Source organism: Cavenderia fasciculata (assembly GCF_000203815.1).
Source record: "Cavenderia fasciculata unplaced genomic scaffold Scf_Dfasci-G-b-205a01.r1-3, whole genome shotgun sequence".
NCBI lineage: Eukaryota > Evosea > Eumycetozoa > Acytosteliales > Cavenderiaceae > Cavenderia > Cavenderia fasciculata.
In genome coordinates this window covers 1,372,405-1,386,105 of record NW_004457737.1, presented here as the reverse complement: position 1 = coordinate 1,386,105, position 13,701 = coordinate 1,372,405, and the positions used below count along the sequence as shown (strand labels likewise).

The 13,701-nt window shown below is 38.2% G+C and overlaps 2 protein-coding genes across 2 annotated transcripts; both read left to right on the top strand.

The window, feature by feature from the left end:
* Positions 1-273: 273 nt before the first annotated feature.
* On the top strand, positions 274-9,895 carry splA (non-receptor tyrosine kinase; the record flags this gene model as incomplete). The annotated part of the gene is made up of 8 exons (XM_004362806.1): positions 274-352; positions 454-1,881; positions 3,515-3,615; positions 3,705-4,416; positions 4,606-5,840; positions 5,923-6,087; positions 6,781-9,084; positions 9,107-9,895. The coding sequence occupies 8 exons, from the start codon at positions 274-276 to the stop codon at positions 9,893-9,895; spliced, it is 6,813 nt and encodes a 2,270-aa protein (XP_004362863.1).
* A 1,689-nt stretch (positions 9,896-11,584) lies between these two features.
* DFA_03257 (Ras GTPase) lies at positions 11,585-12,212 on the top strand (the record flags this gene model as incomplete). Its single annotated transcript, XM_004362805.1, has 2 exons — positions 11,585-11,767; positions 11,841-12,212. The coding sequence occupies 2 exons, from the start codon at positions 11,585-11,587 to the stop codon at positions 12,210-12,212; spliced, it is 555 nt and encodes a 184-aa protein (XP_004362862.1).
* Positions 12,213-13,701: the final 1,489 nt, after the last annotated feature.

Here is a 13,701-nt window from a genome sequence, read left to right as displayed (position 1 = left end):
CTTCATCTCGATCATCTTCATTTATTATTAATATAATATTATATTAATATTATATTAATATTATATTAATGTCAAAAGCTTGGTGACTTGAAGATGTAAAAGATAATAGATTAACAACAAGCTTTATTATAATTATATTAAAGTAATTACCATCTCTGTCAAAAACAACAACAAGAGAGCTCTTGATGATGCATCGTATTTATCTATTTATCTTTTACCCATTTATTCATATACATACATACATACACACAACCAATCAATCACTAGCACTGCATGAATTCATTCATTCATTCACGCATACCAATCCCACCTATTCAATTTAAACCTTGTTGTGAACAAAATGGTGTCAAAGGTATTTATACATGTATAATATTATCAAACATTTTCTTGAAAGAGAAGTATAGTAGTTATTTTATATAATAATATATTTATTTACAAAACATTTTAATTTAGAACAAATAAGAGATCCTTATGATGGAATTGATTTAATGGATGAAACGATTATCAAGAGAGAGGAAACTATCAACAAAACGATTGGTATTATTGAAAGGAACAAAATGACTCTTATATGGGCTCCTCCAAACACTGGTAAATCGTCGTTGGGACAGCTCTTGCAGAGTCAACTAGAAACTAAATACCCAAATGCCTATGTTAGACGATTGCTTTGGACCTCCTCTCCATGTGGTAACAGCAGCAGTTTAAGTTTAGAAGAGCTGTGGAAAGGTCAAACTGGTCAATCTATTGTAGACTGGATCATTGTATCATTCTACGCACCTGTCTATTTAATTATGGATGAGTGTCAAGCAATTTATCCAGAATACAACAACAACCACGAGTGGGCAAACCGTGTGTGGCCAATGATCCAGGCTACCGAAGGCAGACAAAACATTCGCTTTGTGGTTATGTCTTCGACAGGTGATAAAGTTACCTATCTACAAACCCAATATATTTCAGTCGGTCTGATATGTTCATCTGAATCATCGGTTAACATTTCAATGCTAAACTTTAAAAAGGAAGAATATGACCAATTGATTATCAACAAATTCCGACACACTACACGGGTTGGACATGAACAAACGTTTCCAGAGACAACCAAAGAATGGATATTTGAAAACACCGATGGACATGTTGGATTACTCTCAAGAACTATTGATCTCTTACGAGACAAGTTTAAAGAGATGATCATGACGGTGGATGCACTCGAGCCTACTCATCATCTCGACCAACTCATGATGGAGTATCTTTTATCGGATGACTATGCAAGAGATATTAGTCAATCAAGAGCTGCATCACCAAACCTACAGACCTTGTCAGAGTCACATTTACATGTACTAGACAGTGTTGCATGTGGACACTATCCATACAATCCACAAAACAGAGATGACCCTATATCATTTCTTTTGGAGAAAGGTTATCTCATCCGAGACAATGAGGTAACGGTATTTCCATCACCTCTACATCGCAATCTCTACCTTTTACAAAGATTCAAACCTCCTCCTCCTCCTACCACAACTGTCATCAGCCAACCACATCTAGATGTGAATAAAGATGACGACGACATGGATACATTCCTTGTAGACTGTATTAGACAGTTCCGACCACACCAACTGACCAACAAATCCAATGTTCACCGATCAAATGTGGGAAGGGTAACCCAACCACTAGAGGTGATCTGGCAAATGGAGTTTTATCATGCTGCTGCTGCAACATGCGCAACCATGGTCCCATCAACCTGTATTGCACCTAGCTCGGTAGCAAGAGGAAAGGAACCAAAAAGATTTACAGACTTTTATATCGGCAGTAAATACAAATGGGCAATTGATATGGTCTGTGAAGGAAACAACATCGATCAACATCTACAAAGATTTGAAAAGGACACTGGTATTTATAAAAATATACTAGCAATGATCAATCAATGGGTTGTGATTGACTTCACTAGAACCTTCAAATCAACACCAAAAGACAACCATCATTGGGTGGTTGTACATTCAGCTGACTTTAAAAACTATACTATCTATAGAAAGGACCAAGAACCATTAGAAATTGTTGTTGCAGATACAAAATAGCTCTCCTAGCATTGATCAAATTATATTAAATAAATAATACTACTATTTCTAGCACTAAAATAAACTCTAATCATTACACATGTCTTTAAAAGGTGAAGTGATATCATAGCTAAAAGTTATCGTGTGGACTAAACGATAAAAAGATGCAACCTGCAAACTCGCAGTTGAAAAGTGATCGCTTTCATTGAATGATTTCGTTTCGCTGACGGTTTGCAGAGTTTCAACTTTCATTCCAAGTCTGTCACGTGAAACAGTAAGGATCGAAAAATTAAAGGTTCCATATATATAACCGCTATCAATTAAGCAAATTGACAAAAATAAGCATTCATCATAGTGCGAATGTGTGGTGTTTGTTGTTTGATCTCTCCGTCATCATGGTAGCATTGAGCCATCCATCATCCAACATTGATAATCCCTGTGTTGAGTAGGATCTTACAAGGGTTATCTTGATCCATTATTATATTATTTTTGTTTTCATTCTAGACTATAAGGTACATAATAATAATAAAGGTCCTTATTATCTACTTTTTTATTTATTTATTATTAGGAAGGAGTGTTATCGATACGTCAGCAGAGTCAATATTTATATATATATATATTTATAGTTACGATAATTACCTATTCAAAAAAAAAAGTGAGTCTGCAAAGATAGAGATACTATAGTTTCGAGAGACAACACCCACAACACACATAAGGACATAACCCTCCCTGGTCAACCAACCTAATTAAACCCACACACGCACTACTAGGTCAACCTATTGGTTATTACTACCATCATCATCATTGTATCATGTTCATTCATACCCTACCTATCTACCTACTTCGCTGCTATCATCTTTACGATATTATTTCGATCTTGTTTGCACGAGTTGTATATAGTGTAGGAAAAGAGGAGATTAAATTGGTTGATTGATTGATTGATTGGCTGATTGAACAGCATAAACAGACACACTCTGGTGTAGTTCTCGTCACATTAATTTTGAAAAAGAAAGAATAAGAATAATATAATAGAAACAGAAAGATTAATCAAAAGTAGTAGGAGGAACAAACAAACTGAGTAAAACAGGTAGTGTGACTCTCTGTCTCTCTTTAAATTTTTTTTTTAATTTTCTTTTTTTTTTTTTTTTGGCTCTTTCTCTCTATGTGAGTGCTGTGTTTCTTTGTTCTCCTATCTCTTTGTTTTGTGTAATTTATTAAACAACATTTTATTTATAGTTTCTTTCTCTCTCCTCTCATCACACTCACTCGATATTGTGCTAGTAGTAGTGTAGTAGCAATAGTCATCATCGTCAACAAGTAGTAGGTTCTCACCCAACATCAATAACAACTACAACTACGGATCATCTATCATCATCATCATCCTTTTTGTAATAATAATCATAATACAACTGATCAGTGATACTAACTAATTTAATCTAATCTTTTCGATCATCATTCTCTACTCGTAGATAATACAGGTTATTTGGAACAACAACATAACAATAGACAATTAGATAACAACCAAATCGAACAACCAAATATTTATATTTATCAACAACAACAACATATCGTATAATTCTTAAAGCTTTCATTCATTATCATCATCATCATCATCATCATCACAGTCAGTCATCATCGAATCATATAATTAGTTATTAGTTTTCGGTAATAACTAACATTTATAATAATTTAATACTGGATCCTCCACAAATCCCATCATCCTTAACTATCCCTCCTCCTCCTTCATCATCGTCACCCTACGTAAGAAGACATCATCAACGACAGCACTCCAGGTCTGGATCCACTAGCGGACCAGCCTCTGCATCCACAACAACCAATACAGCAGGAGTAGCTGCATCGTCATCCACCACCACTACCACCACCTCGACAACTAATAATAATAATAATAATACCAATACATCAACTACAACCTCGCCCATCTCTCCTCCACCACCTCCTTCACCACCACTACATTCCTCTAATCCTGCCATCAACAATAACAACAACAACAACTCGATAACTTCATCATCGACAGGAATCAGTGTGAGTGGAGGGGTCAACAACAACATACATTGTAGCAGTGGAAGTAATACTGGAAGTACCATTAACATTAGTGTAGGAAGTAACAGCAGTGGCGTCATTACAACTTCGGGCGGAGTCATCAGTTCTAGTGGAGGCAGCACGCTTGTAAACAGCAACAGTTGCAACAACATTAGCATTAGTAGCCAGCTATCTCCAACCAACTTTTTCAACGATCAACAACATCAACAACAACAACAACAACAACAACAACACTCGCCATCATCAGGGTCTATGAATAATACGACGGGTGGTAGCAGCAGTAGTAGTAGTAGTGGACTCAAGTTTAATAGTAATTTCACAAGAATCAACAACAAAAACTCGAGTGCCGACAGTCTACTTACCGGAGGACTACACCACAGCCATCACGGCCACACCCAACACCAGTACTCCAACTTTAATCCCAACCAACTTCATAGCAGCAGCAGTGCGACCAACCTCAGCACCGGCACGCCTCTGATCAACCTCTCGTCGCCTCCAGGTACCCGGAAATATATTAATGCACCACCACCATCGCAATCACACGACAATATATTCAACGAAATCCTAACACCCATCCCGGTTGTGCGTCCTATAAGCAACTCGAGCTCGTCTCTTTTCAGCAACAACGAGGTTGATCCACTCGATTTTCTCGATAGTCATAATAACTTTGTAACACCTTCCTACAATTATAATCATCCTCATCATCATCATCGTACTAGTAACAGTAGTAGTAACATTTCTATTATCCAACAACACCAACAACAGCAATTACAACAACAATTGCATCATCAACAACAACAACAACAAAATACTTTAAATCAATCAACAGATTCACTAACACCTCCAGTTACAAGTAATAATAATAATAATAATAGTAGTTTTAATAGTCATTATCAACAACAACAGCCATCACCAGCTCCATCACCACCATTGTTGGTAGTACCAAAATCACCATCAAATTCAAGATCACCAACTAGACCACAATCGGCACCATTTCCAACCGCACCCTACATTGTAAATCAAAACAACTTTAACTTTCTACCACCTCCACCATCATCATCGTCAACAACCTCTTCTACTTTAAAGAGCAGTAGTAGCAGCGTCGGTAGCAACAAATCCTATTCATCATCACCACAGTCACAATCACCACAATCATCAGTCACCAAAGACGAGGTCTCTTCTTCTGTATCATTTCCACCTCCACCACCACCACCTCCCCAACCACAACATCCAAATCAATTCTTTATTAGCAGACCTCATTCCAACACACTTTCACAATATCCATCGTATCAAGGGACTAATAACAGTAGTAACAACAATAATATCAATCTTTCAACCTCGCCATCTAAATCTAGATCACCTGCCACTTCATCACCTTCACCTTTATCACCAACTGGTTCTCCTCCTTATCAAGGAGTTGATAGTAACAATAGTAGCAGTAATAACAACAACAACAACAACACAACTTCAACCTCAACAACTAGTAAACCACCAAACAAACCACCACCACCAATTCCACAACCAAAAGAAAGAAAGATAGATACTAGTGATAGTGGATCTTCATCATCGGGAGGTCTTTTTGGAATGGGTTTCAAATTTATTAAAAAGAAATTGGGAGGTTCTCATGAAAAGGAGCCTCACCAATGGGATTTGAGAAAATCAAATTCACAAGTTTTGAGAGTTGATGATAGACAAACAGTTTCATATTTATTAAACCAAAGTGGTTCTAAAGGTGTAAGTTTGAAACAAACAAATAGAAATATTGATTGGTCATCTGATGATATAGATATTAATTTATTGATTTTTACGTTTTTAGATTGCTAGATCAAGTGTAGCATTTTCAAGTTCATTTAATTATTTTGAATTATCAGTAAATGGTAAAGAAGGTAAAATATGTTTGGGTTTGACACCAGCCGATTATCCAACCGATCAATTCCCAGGATATTTACAAGGATCCTATGGGTACTATGGAGACGGAAGGGTATTTTCGGGAAATGGTGAAGGCAGAGCATATGGACCATCGTTCAAGAGCGGAGATATAGTCGGATGTGGATACGACACTAGCAAAAAGACACTCTATTTCACAAGGAACGGAATATATCTGGGTGCGGCAATGACCAAGGTCAACGTCACTGGATTGTTCCCAACGGTCGGTTTGCAGTCTGTCGGCGAGTCTGTTGTAATATACTGTCTGCCACCATTCTCGTACCGAGGATTGTCGAGCAGCGAGAGCAAAACACATAGCAACTCGATTGGCGGTGTCGAAGATCTCATACCAAAGGAGGAATTGGAATCCTGCCGTTGGAACCCAAGCCACTGCGGACGTATAGTCTCGGTCAACGACTTGACCGCCACCATCGGCTCGGACTGCCCGTCCAAGGGCGAGATTGGCGTGGTACAGTGCACGCAGCCCATGGGCGACCAGTTTTGCTACTTTGAGGTCACTATCCGCGAGTCGGAGCGCGGCCAGTTCTCGGTGGGTATTGCGCACAAGGACTACCCGCTCAACCTGCATATCGGCTGGGTCAAGCGTTCGTACGGCTACCACAGCGACGACGGACGCAAGTTCAAGTGGCGCGAGGCCTCGATCATGTCGTCGGTCAACCAGGGCGAGCCGTACGGACCGGGCTTCCACCGCGGCGACGTCATTGGATGCGGTCTGTTTTTGGAAAAGAGAGAGATCTTCTTTACCCGAAACGGCGTCTTTTTGGGCGTCGCCTATGGCAATGTATACGGCGAGTTTTACCCGTCCGTCGCCTTTACCGAGCCCGGTACGATAGAAGCCACTTTTTCACCACCGTTTAAATATGCAAACATTCATACACTTGTAAAGGAAATCAACTCACCGATCGAACCTGCCATCTCCTCGTCGTCTGGATCCATCTCTGAAAAGGACGAGAAAAAGGACAGCGGCAATAAAATAATGTTACCTCCCCTCCCATCGATTATAGACCAACAACAACAACAGCAACAGCAACAACAACTATCACAGCAACCACCACTCAACCAAGAACAAGAACTTACCAATCAGATGATTGTTTTCAATGGAAATAATAGAGTGTCACCCACTCCATCGTTTGTATTGCCCGCGTCACAGGGATCGACGAGTTCAAGCTCGTTGTCATCGTCTTCGTCATCGCTACCTCCTCCACCACCAAATACTATTGGATCGCTCACCTCGATCAATACCAAGAGCATCAGTTTGCCGGCTGGCGGCTCCATCCCAACCGTCTCGTCGCTCGGATTGTCTTTTTCCAACTCATCCACGTCGCCACAAACGTCGCCACGTACCAGCAAGAACAACCTGGTGATGGTGTCGGGCGCACTCAGCTCATCGGACGAGTTTGGCTTTTATAGCGGATCATACCAAGATTCGGACGGTCAGCCACCATCGGCATGGCGTAGATACGGCAAGTCGTTCAAGCCAAACAACGATATTACCGTCACGATGATCAAGAAAAAGACGTCGGTCGCACAGGCCAACCGTCCATTCCCTATGGGTGGCACGGTCCTTTGCTACTTTGAAGTGTATCTCGAGGGATACGACAAGAAGGGAACGTTTACCGTCGGTCTTACCCATGCAGCTTGCACAATCAACAAACATATCGGTCGCGAACCAAAGACATACGGATACGCGAGTGACGGAGAAAAGTTTAGTGGCACTGAAATTGGCGAGCCATACGGCCCATCCTATGCCAACAGTGGCGAGTATACAGTCATTGGATGCGGTTACAACACCACCACCAAGGAGATATTCTTTACAAAGAATGGACAGTATTTGGGTGTTGCATTTTGGCGCGTGCTCTCTGTTCCACTCTATCCTTCGATATCGATTCGTGGTGTGGGTAGTACTGCCGTGGCGACCTTTAGCGGACCGTTCAAGTTTAACCTCAACTCGCTACCAGGCGTGTCACCCTCATTTTGGACCGAGTCATTGGGACCAGACCGCGGAGCAGGATTCCAGCGCTGGCCGCCCAACGACGTGGCCGTGTGGCTCGAAGCCATCGGCTATGGACAGTACCGAAAGAACTTTAGAGAGAACAATATTAGTGGACGTCATTTGCTCCTCTTTGACCACGAGCTGCTCAAGTCTGACCTGGGAATCGAGCCGCTCGGCCATCGTGCCGATATATTGAACCGCGTGCAGCGTATGGTCAAGGTGTGGAGAGATCGCGAGAATGGATTTAGAATCGGGTTTGACGACGACACGAATGACGGCACGTCGACCACCAGCACGACCGACCAAGACAGCGTGGGCAGCCACAATGACGATGCCGCGCGTTCGCATATCACTAGACCCGGTAGAAAAGGATTTGCAAGTAAGATCTTTGTTGAGGAGCGTAGCCGTCGTAGTACAATTGGAGGTGGAGAAAATACTAACCAAACCTCTAACCACTACTACCCTAATAACAACCAACAACGAATTATAGATGTAAGCAAGACAATGACTGAAGAACAAATCAGCAGGATTCGAGAAAAGGATGAACTCTTTGAACTGCGTGGCAAGCCATTTGCCACACTTGGACATGTAAAATCACAACAACAACAACAACAAGAGGGTGCTGGCTATCCACCATTTTCACCACAAATCGGCAACTCTTATCCACCTGTCAAACCAACCACCAGCAACTCTTCACCAAGTGCCTTTAAACTACCACCCCTCGTATCTAGCATCAGCAGCATGAGTGGCGGTATGCAACCACCACCACAACATATCGGTCCACACCCATCCTTTATGAGCCCTCAAAACATAGCACAAATCATCGAACAACAACAACAACCTCATCAACAGAGTAAAGATTTTGAAATTGGTTATGATGAACTCGAATTTGGAGAACTATTAGGAAAGGGTTTCTTTGGTGAAGTTAAAAAAGGTGCTTGGAGAGAAACTGATGTTGCCATCAAGGTCATTTATCGTGATCAATTTAAATCAAAAACTTCTTTTGAAATGTTCCAAAATGAAGTTTCAATTTTTAAGGTAAAAAAAAAAAAAAGAAAAGAAAAGAAAAAAAGAATCAATCAAACCAAATATTTATATTTATTTATTTTTTATTTATAGTAAATTGAGACATCCAAATGTTGTACAATTTTTAGGAGCATGTACAAGTGGTCATGAAGATCAACATTGTATTGTAATTGAATGGATGGGAGGAGGCAGTCTTAGACAATTTTTATCAGACCATTTCAATATTTTGGAAGAGAATCCACAACTTCGTTTAAAGATTGCATTGGATATTGCCAAGGGAATGAATTGTCTGCATGGCTGGACACCTCCAATTCTCCATCGTGATCTTTCATCGAGAAACATCCTCATTGACAATAACATCAACAACCTCAGAGGGCCATACCAAGTCACTGACTTTAAGTGCAAGATCTCTGATTTTGGTCTCAGTAGACTCAAGATGGAACAGGGTGACAAAATGACTGGCAGTGTAGGCTGTATCCCCTATATGGCACCAGAAGTATTCAGAGGAGAACCAAATAGCGAAAAGAGTGACGTATACTCTTTCTCTATGATTCTCTGGGAACTATTGACATCGGAAGAACCACAACAAGACCTCAAGGTTCAGAGAATGGCCCATCTTGTCGCTCACGAGGGCTATCGTCCACCCATCCCTCTCACCACTTCACCCAAATGGAAACAACTCATTCAACTGTGCTGGGACGCTGACCCAGAAAAGAGACCCACTTTTTCACAAATTATTAAGCATCTCAAAGATATGGAAATTCAAGGTATCTCCTCATTTGCTCCTGTTCCTGTATCTATAGATGCAGGTGTTTATGCTTAAAAAAAAATCAAATCAAATCAAATCAAAAAAGAAATCAACAAGATATAACAGTCAAAACTATTCCACCACTTATATATATACATATAACATCTCTCGAATAAGTTCAACCAACTCAACCCCCAAACCCCAAAACAACATCAATAATAATAAGAAGAATCATAGAATAATTCAAAAATGAATATTAACAATAACAAAAACCAAATAATGTGATGGTTATAAAAGAAAATAAAATTAAAATTGTAAACTTTATTTAAAACAATCAATAGAAGAAGAAGATAGAAAAGATATTTTTAATAATCTAGACCATTGTACAATGTAATAATGATCTGATCTTAAATTAGAGTATACCCCTTTTGTTTCAATGAAAAAAGTAAAAAGTAATCACAATAGTGTAGTGCACTTATTTCTTTGATATATTGTTGGTTGTTAGGGTTATCAACCTTGGATCACGACAATAAAGAAATCTTGGCCCAAGTATGAAATCATAAACCACCCAGATAGATATCAGTTGATAATTGTCTTTTTAGAGATATTGGGGAAATTAGGACAAATTTGTTTTTGATTGTCGGCAGGGTTGTACTCTATTTTGCACAACAAACGGGTCAACATTTTGATTGAAAGATAAGAAACAAGAATTTTCATAGTGGAAACCGAGATTTTGGTAAATGAAAAAAAGAATGATTTGGTATTCCTGAATCACGCCAACCCTGATTTCACATGTTCATTGTGCAGGTTAAACAGTTCAATCATTCCAGTCAACCCACATCCACTCTCTGTGTTTCTGCCTCCTCTCTCACAGTGTTGTGTTTATTTTGGTGGGTGATTAGCTGAAAAATACTAGTCGGTTGGTTGGTGATTTCGAGAGATGGGATTCATGACATTGGATCGATGGGGGTTAGGGTGTGATTTGGTCAGAGATGTTTTTTGACGCAAGAGGGGATTGTCAATTTTAGATTGATTGGTGTGTTGAGATCGATCACTAGGTTATCTAAGCGACTTCCCCTATACCTCGACGTCATTGATATATTAATGTTTTAAAGAATTCACAAGGGGGGATATAATCCAGCTGAAGCTCACTTTGAAATTAATTGTTAAAGAATCACCATGGTTTGTGTTCCATCAGTGTGTGAGCATTGCTTGAAAACAAATTGGTTAGTTGGAGGGAAGCACTGGGGTGAGCCAATCAATCCATCGTTTTCTTTATAAATCCCCTAATTCAGTGTCAGCTGTTTTGTTATTCTATTCTCTCTTCAAAGTCTTTAATTAAATTAAACAACTTGTGTGTGTTTGTTTTTATGTGTTTGTAACTAACTGCGTGTTGTGTGTATATAACTATTATTTTTGTGTTTTTACCACTTAACACAAACCCTTGTTTAACAGCCCAAATCAATCAACTTTGTCAATCAATCAATCAATCGATACCGACCACCCACACATTATCCTCATCTTTTATCTTCATTTATTTCTCGGAGCAACCCATCAAACCATCCAACCAACCTGTTCCAAACAGTTCCAACTTTCTCTCCTTCTTTCTTTATATTTAATTTCAAGTGCACTAATTAATCATTGTTGTTTTAATTCAATTCCAACAATTTTTTTTTTGTATATATATAAATTCTGTAAATAATTCTATTTTGTACATACCCTTCTTTTATAATAATATTTATTATAATAATAACAACAACAACAATGCTAAATTTAAAGATCGTTTTATTAGGCAGTGGGTCAGTTGGAAAATCGGCAATCACCATCCAATATGTTAATGGTGAATTCGTCGATCAATACGATCCCACCATTGAAGATATATATAGAAAAGCAATTGAAATGGGAAATGATCATTTCATGTTGGAAATTATGGATACTGCTGGAACTGTAAGTAATTTGCCAAACCAAAATCATGTGATGACCAATTGAATTCTAATTTATAATGTTATTATTATTTTAGGAAACCTTTTTATCAATGAGAGACTTGTATATTAGAAATGGTCAAGGTTTCATTTTAGTGTATAGTATTACTGCCAAGAGCACATTCTATGAACTTGAAGCAATGAAGGATCAAGTGTGTCGTGTCAAGGAGGCACCAGTATCCAAGATCCCAATGATTGTTCTTGGTAACAAATGTGACTTGGAACCAAATAGACAAGTCAGCAGTAAAGATGCCGAATCACTCTGCAAGAAATGGGGCGACGTTGAGTTTATCGAGACGTCGGCCAAGACCAAACTCAACATTAGCCAAGCATTCGAACAACTTGTAAAACAAATAAGAACCAAACAACCAGCCAAACCAACAAAGAAATCAAAATGTCAATTATTCTAAATCATCACTTCATGTACATACTATACTATACTATACTCTTCACCTTATTAATAATATCAACTTAATCACAGCCACACCATTCACCTACTGTAAATTTATAAATACTAATAATAATAATAATGAAACTATATCATCCTACTACCTACTTACTAATAATAACCAATAATATAATAATAACAACCAATAATATATCCTGTATCAGTAAATAATAATAATAATAATAATAATAATAATAATATAATACCAAACCACCGAACTCTATCCCCCTCCTCCTGTTAACTTAGCTAATAATATTTTAGTTATGATCTTTCTTTCTTTGTACATATAATCGATATATAAAAATAAAGAATCATCTGATATTTATAAACAACAACCTTCCTCTCCTCTCTAGATAGATATATCAAATTAATTACATATATCTGTCTTTATGTTTTATTGATTCTTCTTCGTCTTCCAACTTTTTGAGGACAGAGCCAAAAGATTTTTTTTTTTTTAATTTTTTTTTTTCTCTCTCTTTGCAATGAACATCAAAAGTCAGCACTTCGCTCACTCTCTTATTAAGCAACTAGTCGATACACCAACAATCCCCTTCTCTCTATTAATATAAGTCATTAATAGAAATTAGTAGTAGTTGGACAATTATAGTAGTAGTAGTTTAGTAAAGTAGTCATCAAGAAGATTTATTTTGGATTTGAATCATCATAATCGGTTGAAAGAAAAGAAAAAGAAGAATAATAATCAATTCTCCTTATCCCCTTCGTCAATAACATTCATTCATTCATTGCCAAGTAACACTCAACAAGATTACTCAACACCACAAACCTAAGTAGTTATCATCATCATCATATATAATAATAATAATAATATTACCCATTCGAATACACTCGTGATCATAGGCTATTTTTAAAATCACATGATTGATTGTAAAGTAGTATATATTTTGTTGGACAGGGAGAGCATAACCATATCTATTGCTCTTGTTTTCCCTTCAGAGATAGATACAACCCTCTTCCTTAATATCCCGTTTCCTCTTCACTCCAAATCAAACCTTGACTCTATTTTTATAATTAATCATGATCAAGTAGTTTGACAAACAAAAAACACATAGAACCTATAATCAATGATATAATATATAATATCAATCATATTACAACCACTCCAGTTAGATCATATATATATACACCAACCTTACAGCGAGATTCAAACCCCTTTAACCTTTTAAATTGCATATGAATTCTCTTTCTATTCCCCACACCACAACCCACCAATCCCATCAACCACACAATGGCCACTGGCAGTGAATTCAATGCCCTCAATATATTTATACAGTATCAGCAGAGGTCATCAGCAGTAGATGGAGAGAAATATTGTTCCAACCAAAACAACGACTCTTCATCACACACCATAGTTACAAAGAGAGAGAGTGTTTGTTGACAATGGCAATGCTTGCTCTATCTCTCTCTCTTTCTTTCTTTCTTTTTTACAAATA